At 50.9% G+C, this 15,752-nt stretch overlaps 1 protein-coding gene across 1 annotated transcript; it reads right to left on the bottom strand.

Annotated features, from left to right (window-relative positions):
• Positions 1-1,778: 1,778 nt before the first annotated feature.
• On the bottom strand, positions 1,779-15,133 carry LOC124249555 (extracellular calcium-sensing receptor-like). Its single transcript, XM_046680597.1, has 6 exons — positions 14,849-15,133; positions 7,656-8,471; positions 6,847-7,059; positions 5,932-5,949; positions 5,588-5,711; positions 1,779-3,310 (listed from the first exon to the last, which is right to left on the bottom strand). Exons 1-6 carry the CDS (start codon positions 15,131-15,133, stop codon positions 2,340-2,342), a joined length of 2,427 nt encoding a protein of 808 aa, XP_046536553.1. The 3' UTR covers positions 1,779-2,339.
• Positions 15,134-15,752: the final 619 nt, after the last annotated feature.

Raw genomic sequence — 15,752 nt, 5'->3', positions numbered from 1 at the left:
GGGAGGCCCCAGAAAGTCGGCGTTGCCTAGGAACAAGATCTTCTGGGAGCTGTAGTCCATGTCCCCAGGCCCTGGGAGTGTCCTGCGCTGGAGCTGGGGACTACACCTCTCAGAAGGCTCTGCAGCAGCGCCTGGGGCATCTGAGGGCACCGGTCGTCCGCGCTGCTGTCAAAGATGCTTCATTCACAGTACACGTTCCTGGGGATGAAATAAGAGTAAAGGTCGCGATGTGCTTTTTTTTTTTTTGGTGAGGAAGATTGTCGCTGGGCTAACATCTGTACCAATCTTCCCCTATTTTGTATATGGGACACCGCCACAGCGTGGGTTGGTGAGCGGTGTGTATGTCCAGGCCGGGGTGCCCAAACCTGCGAACCGAATTGGAGGACTCCAACGTAACCACTACACCACCGGGCTGGCCCCCCACGCGATGTGCTTTTTATATGGGACAAAGACGGTACTTAAATCTTATGTCCACGTCCGGGTGTTTCTGTTTCTTGGGTGGGTGGTGACAGCAGGCATCATTCATAAATCATCAGATATTTCTTCCATAAAATGTAATTTATGGGGTTTTCCAGCCAAATCACTAATTATGTTGTTATAATCGAGATTTTCACATCATTTATGTTCTCTTGGCAATAATGTAAAATTGGATAACCTTGCTTGGGTCACTTTTTTCTTGGATGATGATGATTAAATTTGGAGAACTTTCCTCTGCTAACAACTAGAACTGTCAATACAATTCTGAAAGCAAAATCTAGATTTGGGAACGGATTTGGAGATAGAGCCTTGGACTACCTTTTCTTGTAGGCCTGTTCTCACGTCTCTGAGCAGGAGCCCCTCTGGGCTGGGCATATGTGCTGGAAGTGAGGCATTTCTTCTGCTCAGAATGGGGCGTCTCCCAGAGCTCTGAGTCTGAACCTAGTGCTTCAAGGGAGATGGTTCCCACACACTTTTCACACCCTGCATGACTGTGGATCCCATGCATTTGTACAGCCATTTTCTGTACAAGGTGGATTCACCAATCCGTGTTCTCTATGCTCTTCTTTGTGGTTCTTTAAGGAATTTTCAAAACCATTTATTATAGAGAATTTTGGACACACACAAAAGCAGACAGCGGAGAACATTGAGCCTCTAGGTCTCCATAATGTAGTCCCAATGACCATCCACCTAGGGCTAGTGTTCCCCCAGTCACTCTGCCATTTTGTATCATTTGCAAGCAAACCTCAAACACTATACCATTTGAACTACAATACTTAGTTCCAAAAGATAAGGACTGTTTTCTAACATAAGCATAATCCCATTATTAAAATTTTAGAAAAATAATTTCTTTACTCCATTGAATCTTCAGTATTCCAACTTAGAATTATCTCAATTTTTTTGATAGTTTCATCTTTTTAAAAATTAGGATATAACGAAAGACCACACTTTGTAATTGATCCTCTTTTGTTTTTTGGTAACAGCTTTATTGAGATATAATTCACATACCACAAAATTCACCCAAAGTGTAAATTCAGTGGGTTTTAGCATATTCAGAGAGTTGTGCAACCATAAACCACAATCAATGTTAGATTATTTCTTCATGCCAAAAAGAAAGGTTGCACTCCTTAGCCATCACCAACCAATCCCTCCTCCCCCGAGGCCTAGGCAACCACCCACCAACTGTATGGATTCGCCTCTTTGGGACATTTCATATAAATGAAAGCATACAGTGTATGGTCTTTTGTGACAGGCCTCCTTCACTTGCATATTTCCAAGGTTCATCCTTGGTATAGCCTGTGTTGGTACTTCATTCCTTTTTGTTGTCAAATAACATCCTATTGTATGGATGTGGCATATTGTGTTTACCCATTCATCAGTTTACAGACATTTGAGTTGTTTCTACTTTTTGGCTGCTCTTAACATTTGTGCACAAGTTTTTGTGGGGACGTACGTTTTCATTTCTCTCGTCTGCCCATCTAAGAGTGGAATTACTCGGTCATATGCTAATTCTACCTGGAACCTTTTGGAGAAGTGCTGACTGTTTTCCAAAGCAGCTGCACCATCTGACGTTCCCACCAGCAGTGGATGAGGGTTTCAACTTCCCCACATCCTCATCAATACTTGTTATTATCTTTAAGATTATTATTATTGCATCATAGGCTTCTTTCAAACTTTTTAAGTTGTGGATAATTTAAACAATATAGACAAAGAGAATAGGCGGTGACCATCCACTTGCTCACATCTTGATCTAGCAGTCATTAACATCCTGCTTTCTGTGCTTCATCTCTTAATCTCTTTTAAGCGGCAGGAAAACAATGAGTCCAGATCCTGTGGCCCTGGCTTCTTCAGCGAGGACAGGCTCAGAAGGGTCTGTGGCAGGGGCCTGGGGACACAGCTGCCCGGGAGCTCCTGGTTCTGCCGTCCCCGCTTGGCCCGCATCCACGCCATAACCGGGCCGGGACGTTCTGCTCGCGCCTCCGCAGGATGATGTAGCACTTGGGGAGGAAGATGCAGCCCAGCAGCCCTGCGGTGGAGGCCAGGATGGAGAAGACCTCCACGGCCACGGTGGCCTTGCCGCGCGCGCTGTGGTACAGGGGCAGGAAGGCCGTCCAGACGCTGCAGAAGAGCAGCATGCTGAGGGTGAGCAGCTTGGTCTCGTTGAAAGCAGCGGGCAGACGCCTGGCCAGGAAGGCCACGGAGAGGGTGACCGCCGCCAGGAGGCCCAGGTAGCCCAGCATGCAGTAGAAGGCGGCGCCGGAGCCCTCCTGGCACCGCACGACCACGTGGCCGGGCTCGGAGGCCGTGTCCCTGTGCGGGACCGGCGGGGAGATGCTCAGCCAGAGCCCGCAGAGCAGCACCTGCAGCGACGAGGCACCCAGCACGACCGCGGCGGAGGCCCGGGGGCCCAGGCACACGCGGAGTGGGTCGTCCGGCCTGGTGACTCGGAAGGCCAGCACGACGGCCAGGGTCTTGGCCAGGACGCAGGACACGGCGACGGCGAAGACCACGGCGAAGGCGGCCCGGCGGAGCAGGCAGGTGGCGGCGCGCGGCGGGCCGAGGAAGAGCAGCGCGCTGAGGGAGCAGAGCGCCAGCGCGCCGAGCAGGGCCCTGCTGAGAGCGCCGTGGGCCGCCCTGACCGCGCGTGCGCGCCGGCGCCGCAGGAACAGCGCCAGCGTCCACAGCGCCGCGGCCGCCCGCGCCACCGCGCCCGCCGCCAGCGCCTGGCCCAGCGGCTCGCGCCAGCTCAGGAAAATCTCGGGCAGCGGCCGGCAGCCGTCCCGCGCCGGGCTGGGCGCCTGCTCGCCGGGGCACGGGAGGCAGCGCGCCATGTCTGCGGGGACACAGGACCGCGTGCAAGGTGACTGCCGCGGAAGCAGTTTTGCCTTTTTTCAGCTTTAATGACATATAGTTGGCAAATAAATTATAAGATATTTACTATATTGCGTCGTGATGATTTGATATACATACACACTGTGAAATCCAGTTAACACATCCATCGCCTCGAATATTTTTCTTCCTTTTCTTTTTTTGGTGACCACGTTTAAGTTCTACTCTCTTAGCAAATTTCACTTATACAGTGCTATCAACTATTCTCGTCCTGTCTTACACCAAATCCCCTACATTTGTGAATTATTCATAGTCATCAGTGCGGGGATGGGCCATGTCAGCACCAGAGACACAAGGAAAAATGCACGCCTATACACGAGTTATGTTATTTTTTAAATAGTTAAATTTTTTCCAGGTAGTAGCAGTAACTGTTCTTATTAGCAAGTGTTATGAGCTGAATTAAGATCCCCCAAAATTCCCATGTTGAACTCCCAACCCCCAGTACCTCAGAATGTGGCTGTATTTGAAGATAGTAAATCAGAGGTGAGGTCATTATGGTAAAATAAAGTCATCAGGGTGGGCCCTAGTCCAACATGACTGGTGTCCTTATAAGAAGAGATTAGGACACAGGCACGCACAGAGGGGTGACCAGGTGAGGACACAGTGTGAGAAGACAGCCATCTGCAGACCAAGTAGAGAGGCCTCAGGAGAAACCAACCTGCCAACACCTTGATCTTGGACTTCTAGCCTCCAGAACTGTGAGAAAATAAATGTCTGTTGTTTCAGCCACCCGGTCTGTGGTATTTTGTTATGGCAGCCCCAGCGAACTAATACAGCAATTCTCACCAATTCTGCCCCCCTTCCTTTGGAGATTACTTAAAATTACTGCTCTGAACCACAGTGAGATAGCGCTACATGCCCACCCAGAATGGCTGAAATAAAAAGACCCAACACCCAGAGGGCTGGTGAGGATGGTCACGGTGGGGGGAAGAATAATGCCCCTTCCCCCAAAGATGTCCACACCCCGATCCCTGGAACTTGTGAACATGTTACCGCATGTGGCAAGGCAGGCTTTGCAGGGGTGGTTAAGTTAAGGATCTTGAGATGGGGAGACTATTCTGGATTATCCAAAGGGGTCCAAAATCATCACATGAGCCCTTAAAAGTTGGGAGGAGGGGAGGGGGGCAGAGCAGTGGGGCAGAAAAGGTCGGGGAGATTGCTGACTTTGAAGATGGAGGGAGCCCATGTGGCAGGGAATGCAATGGCTTCTAGAAGCTGGGAATGATGCCCCAGCTGACAACCTGTAAGGAAATGGGATCCTTGATCCTACAACTGCAAGGAGCTGAATTCTGCCAATGACCTGAATGAGCTGGGAAGGAGGTTCTTCTCCAGAGCCATCAGCAGAGATCACAGCCCTCCCAACACCTTGATTTTAGCCTTGTGAGACACTAAGCAGAGGACCCAGATGAAGCACACTGTACATGGACTTTTGACCAACAGAAACTATGAAATAATAAATGTGTGTGGTTTTAAGCCACTTAGCTTGTGGTAATTTGTTACAGCAGCTGCAAGAAATGAACACAGAGAGCAAGTGGATGCTGCTGACACTTGTAGTCCACTAAAGCCAAACGTTCATCCACCCTGTGGTCCGGCAGTGCCACAACAGCAGAAATGCATCCATGTGTCCCCAGAAGACATGGCCAGCAGCATCCACAGCAGCACTGCTCTCTACAGCTCCTGCCGGCCAAGTCATGGTGTGTCTACACTGGGGGGTCATACCAGGCACAAGACTGGGAGAGCCACGACTACACATACTGCTGAGGTGAATCTCACAAACACAAGGTGGAGGAAAAATGAGGCACAACAGAACATTCACTCTGCGAGTCCACTTATAGGAATCAAAACCCAGCAAAACCCATCAATGTTCATAGAAGTTAAGATGGCAGTTCCCTGGGAAGCAAAGACTGAGCAGGGGCCCCAGGGACTCCAGGGGGCGTCAGGCTCTGTTTCTCCATCTGGGGACCAGGTACCCGGGGCGTTCGCTAAGGAAGAATTCATCGGGCTACACACTTAGGATTCATGTATTTGCCTGTTATAGTTCAATAAAATGTTTACGTAAAAATAATTATAAGAGTGACTTCCTGGCCAGCCCTCTACCACTCCACAGCAGCCCCCGTCCAAAGTCCACACAAAGTCCACAGAACAAGTCACTGGATTGGGGATTTGAGAGGCTGGAGGTGCCTTGATGGCCTCTCTAGATTCAGCCTCTGCGAGCCCTTACCTCTTTGGTCTGCAAAGTGTCCCTCGGGGCAGGGGCTGCAGTCAAAACAGCAGTGAGGGGCTCCCTGGCGCATGATCTGGCTGGATCCTGGAGCACAGCTCTTGCTGCAGGCAGAGCTGGGGACCTGAGGACAGAGGAGCAGAGGGTGTCATTGGCAACCAGTCCAGGGCACAGGGCACAGGTCCCCGTGCTGGAACAACCTAAGGAAGCAGTCCCAGTGTCCTTCCCACCCACAAGAAGATGAGGCTCCTTTCAGGAGAAAAAACACCTCAGTTACAGAGAACTCAGAGTCAAGAGGCACCCACGGATACAGCAAATGCAGTGAACCCTCAGGTGGTGCTCACCTGGCTGACGTGGGAAAGCTCTGGAACATGGCGTGAAAGGGCACCCTTCCAGCCTCTCTGAGGTTCCCACAGTAAGAAGAGTTGGTGCTGATCCCAGCCAGCAGCCCTCCACAGTTCTGCCTCCCTGAGCCCACCTGCTGCCTCTGGGTAAGAGTTGTAGGGAGGGAACCTGGGGGGAACAGACCTGAGAGAAGTGTGGGCGCTGGGTTCCCCACTTCCAGAGGGGAGCAAAGGGCCCTCCGTGGCTCAGGCCAATGGAAAGAGACTTCACAAGACTCCTCGGGATGCTTAGCCTGTGTTCCCTGGGCTTGAGGGGCCCACAGACCAGAGCCTGACTCTCACTGGAAAACCTAAAGGCCAACACTGACTGGAGGCGCTGAGAACACGGGAAGGTGAAGTTGCAGTGGAGGGAGTCACACGTCCACTGATGGTGCCAGGCGGCCCAGAGGAGTCCGTGGGCCAGAGTGGACACCTGGACACACCCGTCCTAAGGTGGCAACTAACTTTGCTACTAAATGAAATGAGAACACCTGTCCTGCCCCCTCCAGATGCTGGATGGGGTGTGTTTGGTGAGGGGGATTCCTGTCTTCCCAGAGGAGGAAGTAAAGGCCCCACTTCCTCACTGAGCAGGTGCCCGAGGACAGACAAGAAGATACACAAGTGGTAACTCCTGATGCAGACTCTACTTCAACTTCAGGGGCTCCAATATTTTCATTTTTGATGGTGAATAAATGACTTTTATCCCCTAATATGAGGGTCTGGTATGGCTCAACAACACAGCTGAGTTATGATTGGCCCAATTTAAAGCTCCACCCACTTTATGCATCAAATAGCAACTTGGACCTCTGGCCTCTGAGTTCTCCTCCGATTTTAATATGCCAGGACTGGGGTCATCCGTGCACCCAGACAACTCACCTGGAAGTCCTCCTTCATCATCTGGACCATCATGCTCTCCCCTGAGGAAGCTTGTGGGTTGAGTATGCCTATTCGGACAAAGCGGAACAGGCCTTCAGGGGTCTTCTGCCCTTGAAGAAGGTCAAATGTTGTAACCATATCTCCATTGGCATCAAAGACAATCTCTGTCCCATCAACGGTCTTGAAATGCACCTTCCTGAGGGGATGCAGAAGCTAGGGAAGGAAGGGTGATGCCGTAGTTTGGCCAGGGCCCGTCGCTGGGGTCTGTCCAAAATGCCTCAGGCCAGTGACCAGGCAGGGCCAACTTATCCACAGGGCCCACTGTACTCTCAGGGGCCCATGAAAATATTTTAATTTTAACTTCTTGTAAAATTGGAAGATAAAACAGATTAAGTAATAATTAATATATAATAACAAATCCAGCCCAGATTATGTTAGCTTTGACAGCAATGCAGTAGTAAAAGATAATTTTTAATATATTTTTAATGGCTGAAGGGACCCGCGAAAGTTACAGTGCGGCCCTAGCTCCAGGGACTCTGTTTGGTCATGCACTCCCTTCCTCAGCCCCCCATGACACCCCAAGCAGAGTCCAGACCCCTGTAGGCCCTGCCCAACCTGGCCTCTACTGTCTCGCCATCCTGACTCCCAGAGGGAGCCTCCACATTCCCTCTGCCCCAGCACCCCAGCCATGTGGCTTCCGCTGCTCATCCTCACTGAACAGCCCCATCTCTGTGCTTCTCCCTCGCTGGGGCAGAGTGAGCCCCCTGCTCCCAGCACCGCCCTGCAGCGTCCACAGGGTCCGCTCTCACCTGCCAGGGCTGGAAGTGCCAAGGGTCTGCACATGTCCTGTCCCCCTGCTCGCAGGTGCCCAGGTCCTGCAGGGCGTGGGCGATGCTGTAGACGGCCGGGTACCCGACATCCACTTTAACCACGTCCTGGAAGGGGTACTCCCAACCTGTCAGGCTCTCGTTCCCAGAGCAGAACCGGATGCCCCCTGCCCCCGAGCTGTTCCTCACTGGCCCTCGGTTCCCACGGGGCCACGTGCATCTGAAGGTGACCTCCCAGAATCTCTCTATGAACATGTCCTCTGGGGTCCGGGCAGGGCGCAGGCGAGCAAAGAACTCGGGGAACCCGAGGACCTGGCTGGTGCGCTGCAGAAGGCTGAAGGAGCCCTGCAGGACCTGGGACACGCCGGGGATGCTCAGGGCCAGAGCAGCGTGCAGCGTCTCCCGGCTGACCCAGACCCGGCCCGAGATGCCCTGGCCCAGCAAGCCCTGCAGGATGATCTGGAAACTCAAGTTGCTCACGAAGACGATGATGCCAGTGGCGGTGCAGCGGCCCATCTCCCGGACGATGGCTTCCGTCTTCTCCAGGGACGGCTGGGAGGGGACGTGGAGGTGGAAGTCAATGCAGATGCCTGCCTGGCCCAGCTCCTGGATCACCAGTGAGCTGCTCTGCTGCCCGTAGTCATCGTCCTGGGCCAGAATGCCCACCCAGGACCATCCGAAGTGGACAACAAGCTGGGCCACCAGGCGGGAGGACGTGAGGTCACTAGCCAGGGTCCGAAGGAAGGACGGGAACTGGGTCTTATCGCTGAGGCTGGCAAGGGAGGATGAGTGACTGACCTGGGCAGGAAGGGGCGGGGGCAGAAAGGAGAAGTGGTGAGAACCAGGAAGGAGCCTGCATGGGAGGTATAGGGGGTCAGCTCAGGCACTGCTGATGGGCAGGTTTCAATGAAGGAAGGTGGGTGCAGCCAGAACACAGCCAGGGTGACCAGCTCCTCCTGGTTCGCCCAGGACACTCCCGGTTTTTGCCATAGAAAGCCCCGCATCCCATGAGTACACTCAGTCCTGGGCAGAAGGGGATGGTGGTCACCCTAATGAGAGCAGTCTGGTACGTCGTCATCTCTCCAGGAGCATCAAGGGCAGCGTTAGATCACTGGGCCCCGAGCGCCTCCAGCGTTCACAGAGGTCCCTGTTAGGTGCGGGTGCTAGTTCGGAGATCCAGAGTCTGCATTTCCAGCATCCCGCAGATGATCCTGGTTCTCGGTCTGCACTTTGGACAAGCGCGGTCCTAGCCACCCCCCTCCCCCCACCGCCCCGGGCACCATGGAGTCATCTAGACACCATCGACAAACGCTGGTGCTTGACCCCGGCACCATCCCGCTGCTTCCTCATTAGCCAGTTAGAGAAATCTTTGCCGTGTGTTCATTCCATCTTTGTATGAGACTCACGTATTCTAATCTTTTAAAACGTCGCTCTGAGGGTTCGAGGTCCCCACGGCCCGGAGGCCCGCGTGCGCCTGTGCACCGTGGGCTGGTCCAGCCCACATTCGTCCTTCTGGCTCCGGGAGCGACGCCGGGAGCCGGGCAGCTCGGCCTCCGGCCCTCTGTCCCCCTCCTCCCGGCGCCTCCTGCGCTCCGCGTCTGTGTCGCCAGCCCGCGCCTTGTCGCCGCCCGGGCCGCGGCGTCCTGGGCCAGGCGGTGGGGTCCGCTCCGCTGGTGACGGGTCACGGGGACCCGGTGCGTCAGTTCTTGCTGGCGGGTCGATTTGTCAAAGAGGCGACGCTTCCGTGCGCCCGGGAGGGGACACGCGGTTTCTCTGGTTCGCCTTGACCCGGCCCGGGGCGCCTGCGACGGACGGAAGCGGCCGCCTCCCGCTCCAAGCGCAGGCCACCTCCGCCGAGGGCGGTCGCGACACGGGTTCCAGGAGGCGACGCCGTCCCCTCCCGGGAGGGGACCCTGGTCTCACCGGCGTCTGGAGACGCGGCGCTGACCACGTCTCACCCGGCTGGGGCTGCGAGACTCGGCAAACGCCAGCGCAGGACGCCCAGGTAAACCTGAATTTCAGACAAACAACTAGATATTTTACTACACTATGTCCCCTGCGATATTTGGAACAGGCTCATACTGCAACACGTCGTCGTTGCTGATCCGAAATCCAAATGTGCCGGGGCACCCGAGCGTGTGTAATCCGGCGACCCGACATGCACAGGCGGGACCAGCGGGGGAACGTGCTGGGGAAACGCCTCTAACGCCTTCCACGTGCTTGAATTTGGAAGAAGAGAAGAGAAAAAACCTCGACGGCCATCTCAGAAGCATTTTATACGCAAATCCAAGGTGAGGTAACCAGAGTGAATCCTTGGACAAATCAGCCGGGTTCGACCATTTGGAATTAAAAACGCTGACGCCTTTTCCTCTGACTTATCTGTACAGAATGTAACTCGTTTACTGTTTTTTGGTAAGATTTAGATTTGTTTTCTCATGAAACAACCAGTTAATCCAAACTTCCTAAAATTCCACATTAATGTTAAGAAAAATGTAAGGCTATGAATAAAGTCTCTCAAACACCGAACGTTGCCAAATTCTAACACATTTCATTGCACCTTTTCAATCTCATTTTTTGTAGTAAATGTAAAGTCAGGCAAATAAAGTTTACTTTCTACAAATGTTCTCTAGCTTTATAAACACACCCAAGGGTTGACTCACACTATCTTCCTTTGCGTTCTGGAACAATCAGACACTCTAGTTCAGAACAAAACTACTCCCTTAGTCTTTGATAAACAAAACTCAGCCTGTTAGCTTGCCAGGCTGTTTGTGCTCCATTGTCAGAACAGCCTTGACCACTAAACTTTTAACCAAAGTAACTCACTTCTTCAAAGAGAAAACTCAGAGGAAAGTGGTTTCAAAGGATCTGTCCTATACAAGCATGTTGCAGACAGCAAAGCTGACAGCCTTGCAGGATATCACCCCCGACAGCCATTCATACTTTTCACACCTTCTTAAAGTGTCAAAAGGAACACACTCATTAATGAGACCCAAATTTATGCTACTCTACAATGTGTACAAGTAGGAAGTCAAGGTAGAAATACCAAATCTATTCCTTGAGACCGGCTTTTCAGGGTTTTCTCTTACTTAGAAACCATCCCAGGGGCCCGCCCCATGGCGGAGTGGTTAAGTTCAAGCGTTCTGCTTCAGCGGCCCAGAGTTTCGCTGGTTCGAATCCTGGGTGCTGACATGGCACCGCTCATCAGGCAGATCCCACATGCTACAACTAGAAGGACCCACAACTAAAAGATACACAACTGGGGGGCTTTGGGAGAAAAAGGAAAAAAATAAAATCTTAAAAAAAAAAGGGGCCAGCTCCGTGGCGCAGTGGTTAAGTTCACACGTTTCCTCCAGGGTTTACCCATTCGGTTCCTGGGTGCGGACATGGCACCGCTTGGCAAACGCCATGCTGTGGTAGGTGTCCCACGTATAAAGTAGAGGAAGACAGGCATGGATGTTAGCTCAGGGCCAGTCTTCCTCAGCAAAAAGAGGAGGATTGGCAGTTAGTTAGCTCAGGGCTAATCTTCCTCAAAAAAAAAAAAAGAAAGAAAGAAAGAAAGAAAAGAAACCACCCCAGTATCCAAAGATCATTAAATAATTAACTAAAATTAGTATTAATCCAATCACTTAAGTTAAGTTAGGCTCTTGGAAATGATCCTTGAGTTGATACCCCATGGATCATAATTACTATTGATATAAAAACATTTATCAGAATAATTCAATTTAGTTGAACACATTACATTTTTCTTAAGTAATAGTCACATATCTGATCAGATTTTTTTAAAATGGAGCAGAATTGAAATTAGCTCTTTCAGAAGTGAGAAAAAGTCTGTGTTTTAAACCAGAGGCATGACAACTCAGCCAAATCCAAGGGCTTGTTCTTGTACATTCAGAATCTCCTCTCTCTGGGCAGGTTACACCAAAAATCACCTTTCACTACCCATTGCTTGGACTGGACTGAATACACCAAGACCAATTTGGTGTTTTAACAGAAAGAAAGCCAAATTCCAAACTCGTATTAATATGATATTTGGAATAAAAAATTCACAAGGCCCTTTCTTATGAGTGAAGTCTTATTATTGTGTTATTATCTAATGAATTTATTTTCAAACTGGATCATCATTTCAGTTAAGAGGCAACCCAGCTACAACCATCTGTTGTTCTTGGGACCCATGTTTCTATCTTAAGCAAGGACCAGTTGCCTCTCAAACTTTGCAGCTTACAACAACACCATGTATTAGCTCACAGTGTCTGTGGGTCAGGAGTCAGGGTACGGCTTACTTCGCTGAGTCCTCCTCTCGGAGTGTTACATGGCTGCAATCGAGGGATCAGCCAGGGCTGTGCTCTCCTCTGAGGCTTGGGGTCCACTTCCAGGATCACCAGTTGTTGACAAAATTCAGTTCCTTGCAGCTGTAGGACTGAGGTCCCACTTTCTGGCTGGCTATTGGCCGGGGGCCACTCTTAGCTCCTGGAAGCCACCTCAGGTTCTTGTCACATGGCCTCCTACTCTCACAGCATGGTAGTTTAATTCTACTTCAGGCCAGAGGAGAAAAATGTCTCTTCAATCTGCTAGGTCAGGGTCTTCTATGATGTAATCATGACAGTAACTGTCCAGCCTATTCACAGTTTCCTCTCCACACTCGGGGAGCAGGGATTATACAGGGTGTGTGCACCAGCAAGAATTGTGGGGGCTACCTTAGCATTCTGCCTCCCACACAAACATTCTTAAAAACATAGCATTCTTGAGCCAGCCCTGTTGGCCTAGTGGTTAAAGTTCAGGGCTCTCACTGCTTTGATGGCCCTGGTTCATTTCCTGGGCACGGAACCACACCTCCCGTCTGTCAGTTGCCATGTTGTGGTGGCAGCTCACTTGGAAGAACTGGAAGGACTTACAACTAGGATATACAACCATGCACTGTGGTTTTGAGGAGTTAAAAAAAAAAAAAGAGGAAAATTGGCAACAGATGTTAGCTCAGGGCCAATCTTTCCCTGCAAAAAACAAAGGCAGAGAAAACCACACAGCATTTTTTAAATGGCATCCTGTTTTCACAGACCTGTCCGAATTCACAAATATTTCCTCTGAGCCTCTCCATCTATACCAGCAATGTGGTTATTTGAGAGATTCTATAAGAATTGTTCCTCTTTTTCATCAGGATAGAACTGGACAAACTGATTGTGCAACCGAGTCCAGAGCTGGAGTGTTAGACCTGAGGAGAAATCCCACCACATGAGCGGCCCTCTGAGAAGAAGCAGGGGTTGCACTTCCTCTGTGGCACCAACTCCCACAAAGTCTTCCTAGGAAACAGCCTCAGAATGTGTTCTGCGCCTTGCAGGGCCCCAGCTTCCTGGGGAGGAAGGAAGGCCCTTCCCGGCAGAGAGGAAACAGCAAATTTAAGGCGTTCAAGGAGGGAGGAATTTATCCAAATGTATAGGTTTCACAGTCAAAATGAGTGAATTTAAACTGGAATCCTCACACAATGCTGGTGGGAATGTGAAATGGTGAAGCCACTTTGGAAAATGCTCTGGCAGTTCTTCAAATAAACACAGATCTACCATATAATCATCAATACCAACCATGTACCCAAGAGGACTGAAAACACGTGCATAGAAATGTTCAAGGTGTGTATATTTTGTATGATGTCAAGCCTTAATTGATTTCAATAGCCAGGGACCCATTCTACATAGAGGATTTCTCCTGTACCGACCTGGAAGGGTTACGGTGAGAATGTAATGGGAGAATCCCAATGCCAGGCACAGAGTAAGCCCTCTTTAGAACATCTTAACAGTGAGTCAGGCAATAGCAGCTCCAAGAGAATGACTCGGTAAGCGCACAATAATTGTTAGTAATTAAAATTAGTTGGAGGGATAGCAGTCTGGTTCTGTCACTAACTAGTAGGACATCCACCAAGTCATCTTCTTGCCTCTTGTCAACAAGAATTGGGGGCATTTGGACCTGAATAAGTGGCACTCTAACTTTGGCAGGCAAACAAACCACTTGGGGATCTTGTTAAAATGAAGACTCTGATTGAGTGGGTTTGGCTATGTCCTGAGATATTGCCTTGGTAACAAGCTCCCATAAAAGAAAAGAGAAAAGAAAAACACATATATACACAAAAATCTACACACAAGGGTTAAGTTCGCATGCTCCACTTCGGCGGCCCGGGGTTCACTGGTGGGGATCCCGGGTGTCGACCTACACACTGCTTATCAAGCCATGCTGTGGCAGACGTCCCACATATAAAGTAGGAGAAGATGGGCACGGATGTTAGCTCAGGGCCAATCTTCCTCAATAAATAAATAAATAAATAAACAAAAAATTACATGAAAAAAACCCTACACACAGATGCTTGTAGCAGCATTATTCACAATTGCCAAAAAGTGGCCTCAGCTCAAATGTCCATCAACGGATGAGCGGACAAACACAACGTGGTCTATCCACACAATGGAATGAGATTCAGCCATAAAAAGAGATGAAGTGCCAACTCGCACCACCACATGGATGAACAACATATGGTCAGTGGAAGAAGCCAGGCATGAAAGAGCACATGTCACGTGACATCATTTATACAAAATGTCTAGAAAATGTAAATCCACAGAGATGGAAATCAGATTTGTGGTTGCTGGAGTGGGGCTGATGGGGAGCAGTGGCTAATAGGTGTGGGGTTTCTTTATGGGGTGAATAGAATGTTTTCTAATTGGTCGTGGAGATGCTGGTTGGGCAGCTCTGAGTACACAAAAAGTCACTGAATTGTTCACTGTAAGTGGGTGAATTGTATGGTATGTGAATTATGCCTCAGTAAACCTGTTAAATAGGATCCAATTTAAAGGAAAACAAGAAGAAAAGGTGGTACTTGGACACAACCATGGTTGTGAGCCTGACACTGAGGCCCCAAAATTGGGGAAATACCATGGGAGTGGAGGGGAGGCTGGTCAGCATGAGCCCTACCACCTGGATTCAGTCCTGCTGGGTGAGCTTGGACCCATCTGACTGTTCCTAAACCTCAGTTTCTCCCTGGATGCAATGGGGATCCGCATCTCCTGACCACCAGGTTAGTGTTGGGCACATGAAGCATTGGTGGGAAATTTGGTCCCCCAGCAGCAGCACCTCAGTACTGCCACCATCATCACCACCGTCACTATTCATCAGCGGAGGGAAAAGGCTTTGGGATGACTCACCTGGGGAAACTTATAGAGCCCCAGCAGCCTGGCCATGGGGATGGACACAGCTGACCGAGTGTCTCCGACCAGGGCAGCCCACGGAGGGCTGGGCTGACACTCGTAGTTGGGGATGGGCTCCTCCCACCCCGTGAGAAAGGCCATCGTCTCGTAGAGGGCTCCAGGTACTGAGTCCCCAGAGTTAAAGATGGAGAAGCCCAGAGTGAGGTTGGGCAGCAGCCAGGCGTCCCTGTTGATCTCCTCGATGGCAAAGACAAGACTCTGGGCCACCCGGTAGTTCCACATGGACACACTGAGGGAAAGAGAAGCCCGAGTTTAGCATTTGCTGTGGTGCCAACCGTGAGAAGAACATGCCACAGGAGTGCGGCCAGCAACTGCTGGGTGTGTACTCAGGAGGACTGACGGCACAGACAGGGACAGGGACGTGCGTGACAGCATCTCTCACAACAGCCACAAGGACTTCTCAGCAGGCCCATCAGCAAAGACAGGCTGGGAAACCCAGTGAAGAAACGGGCAGAGGGGAGTCCCAGGGGCTGCTGAACTCATGAAGAGCTTTATTCACTCCATAAACATGCATTCATTCAACAAACACACTTGCTGTGTGCTTGGCTCTGTTCTAGCCATGGAGGGTCCGTGGCAAACGAAAGAGACCAGAATCCCTGGCCTGTGGGGTCTGGGTGGCCAGGTGCCTGCATTTCAGATAGATGAGCATGAACAGCAAAGCAAAGACGAGGGAGGCGGTGAAGTAGGCCTGAGAGACAGCCCGACCAATGTTCAGACAAACGAGAAACCCGGCCAACGCCTGGGGTTCTGAGAGCCAGTCGCTGTCTGAGGATTTAGAGAAAGGCCCTCCAAGGCTCCCTCCCGACCCGCAGCCACTTACCTCACAGACGCTGTCCCAGCC

Source organism: Equus quagga, chromosome 13 (assembly GCF_021613505.1).
Source record: "Equus quagga isolate Etosha38 chromosome 13, UCLA_HA_Equagga_1.0, whole genome shotgun sequence".
NCBI classification, from domain to species: domain Eukaryota; kingdom Metazoa; phylum Chordata; class Mammalia; order Perissodactyla; family Equidae; genus Equus; species Equus quagga.
This window is presented reverse-complemented; position numbering and strand designations above follow the sequence as displayed.

What these genes read in the sequence shown, in the direction of transcription:
- LOC124249555 (XM_046680597.1), bottom strand. Translation starts at nt 15,133, where the DNA reads ATGTGGAACTACCGGGTGGCCCAGAGTCTTGTCTTTGCCATCGAGGAG. An exon ending in GGCACTTCCAGCCCTGGCAG is followed by an intron (nt 7,060 to 7,655) that starts GTGAGAGCGGAC and finishes TTCCTTCCCTAG; the next exon opens with CTTCTGCATCCCCTCAGGAA. An exon ending in ACACTTTGCAGACCAAAGAG is followed by an intron (nt 3,311 to 5,587) that starts GTAAGGGCTCGC and finishes GTGTCCCCGCAG; the next exon opens with ACATGGCGCGCTGCCTCCCG.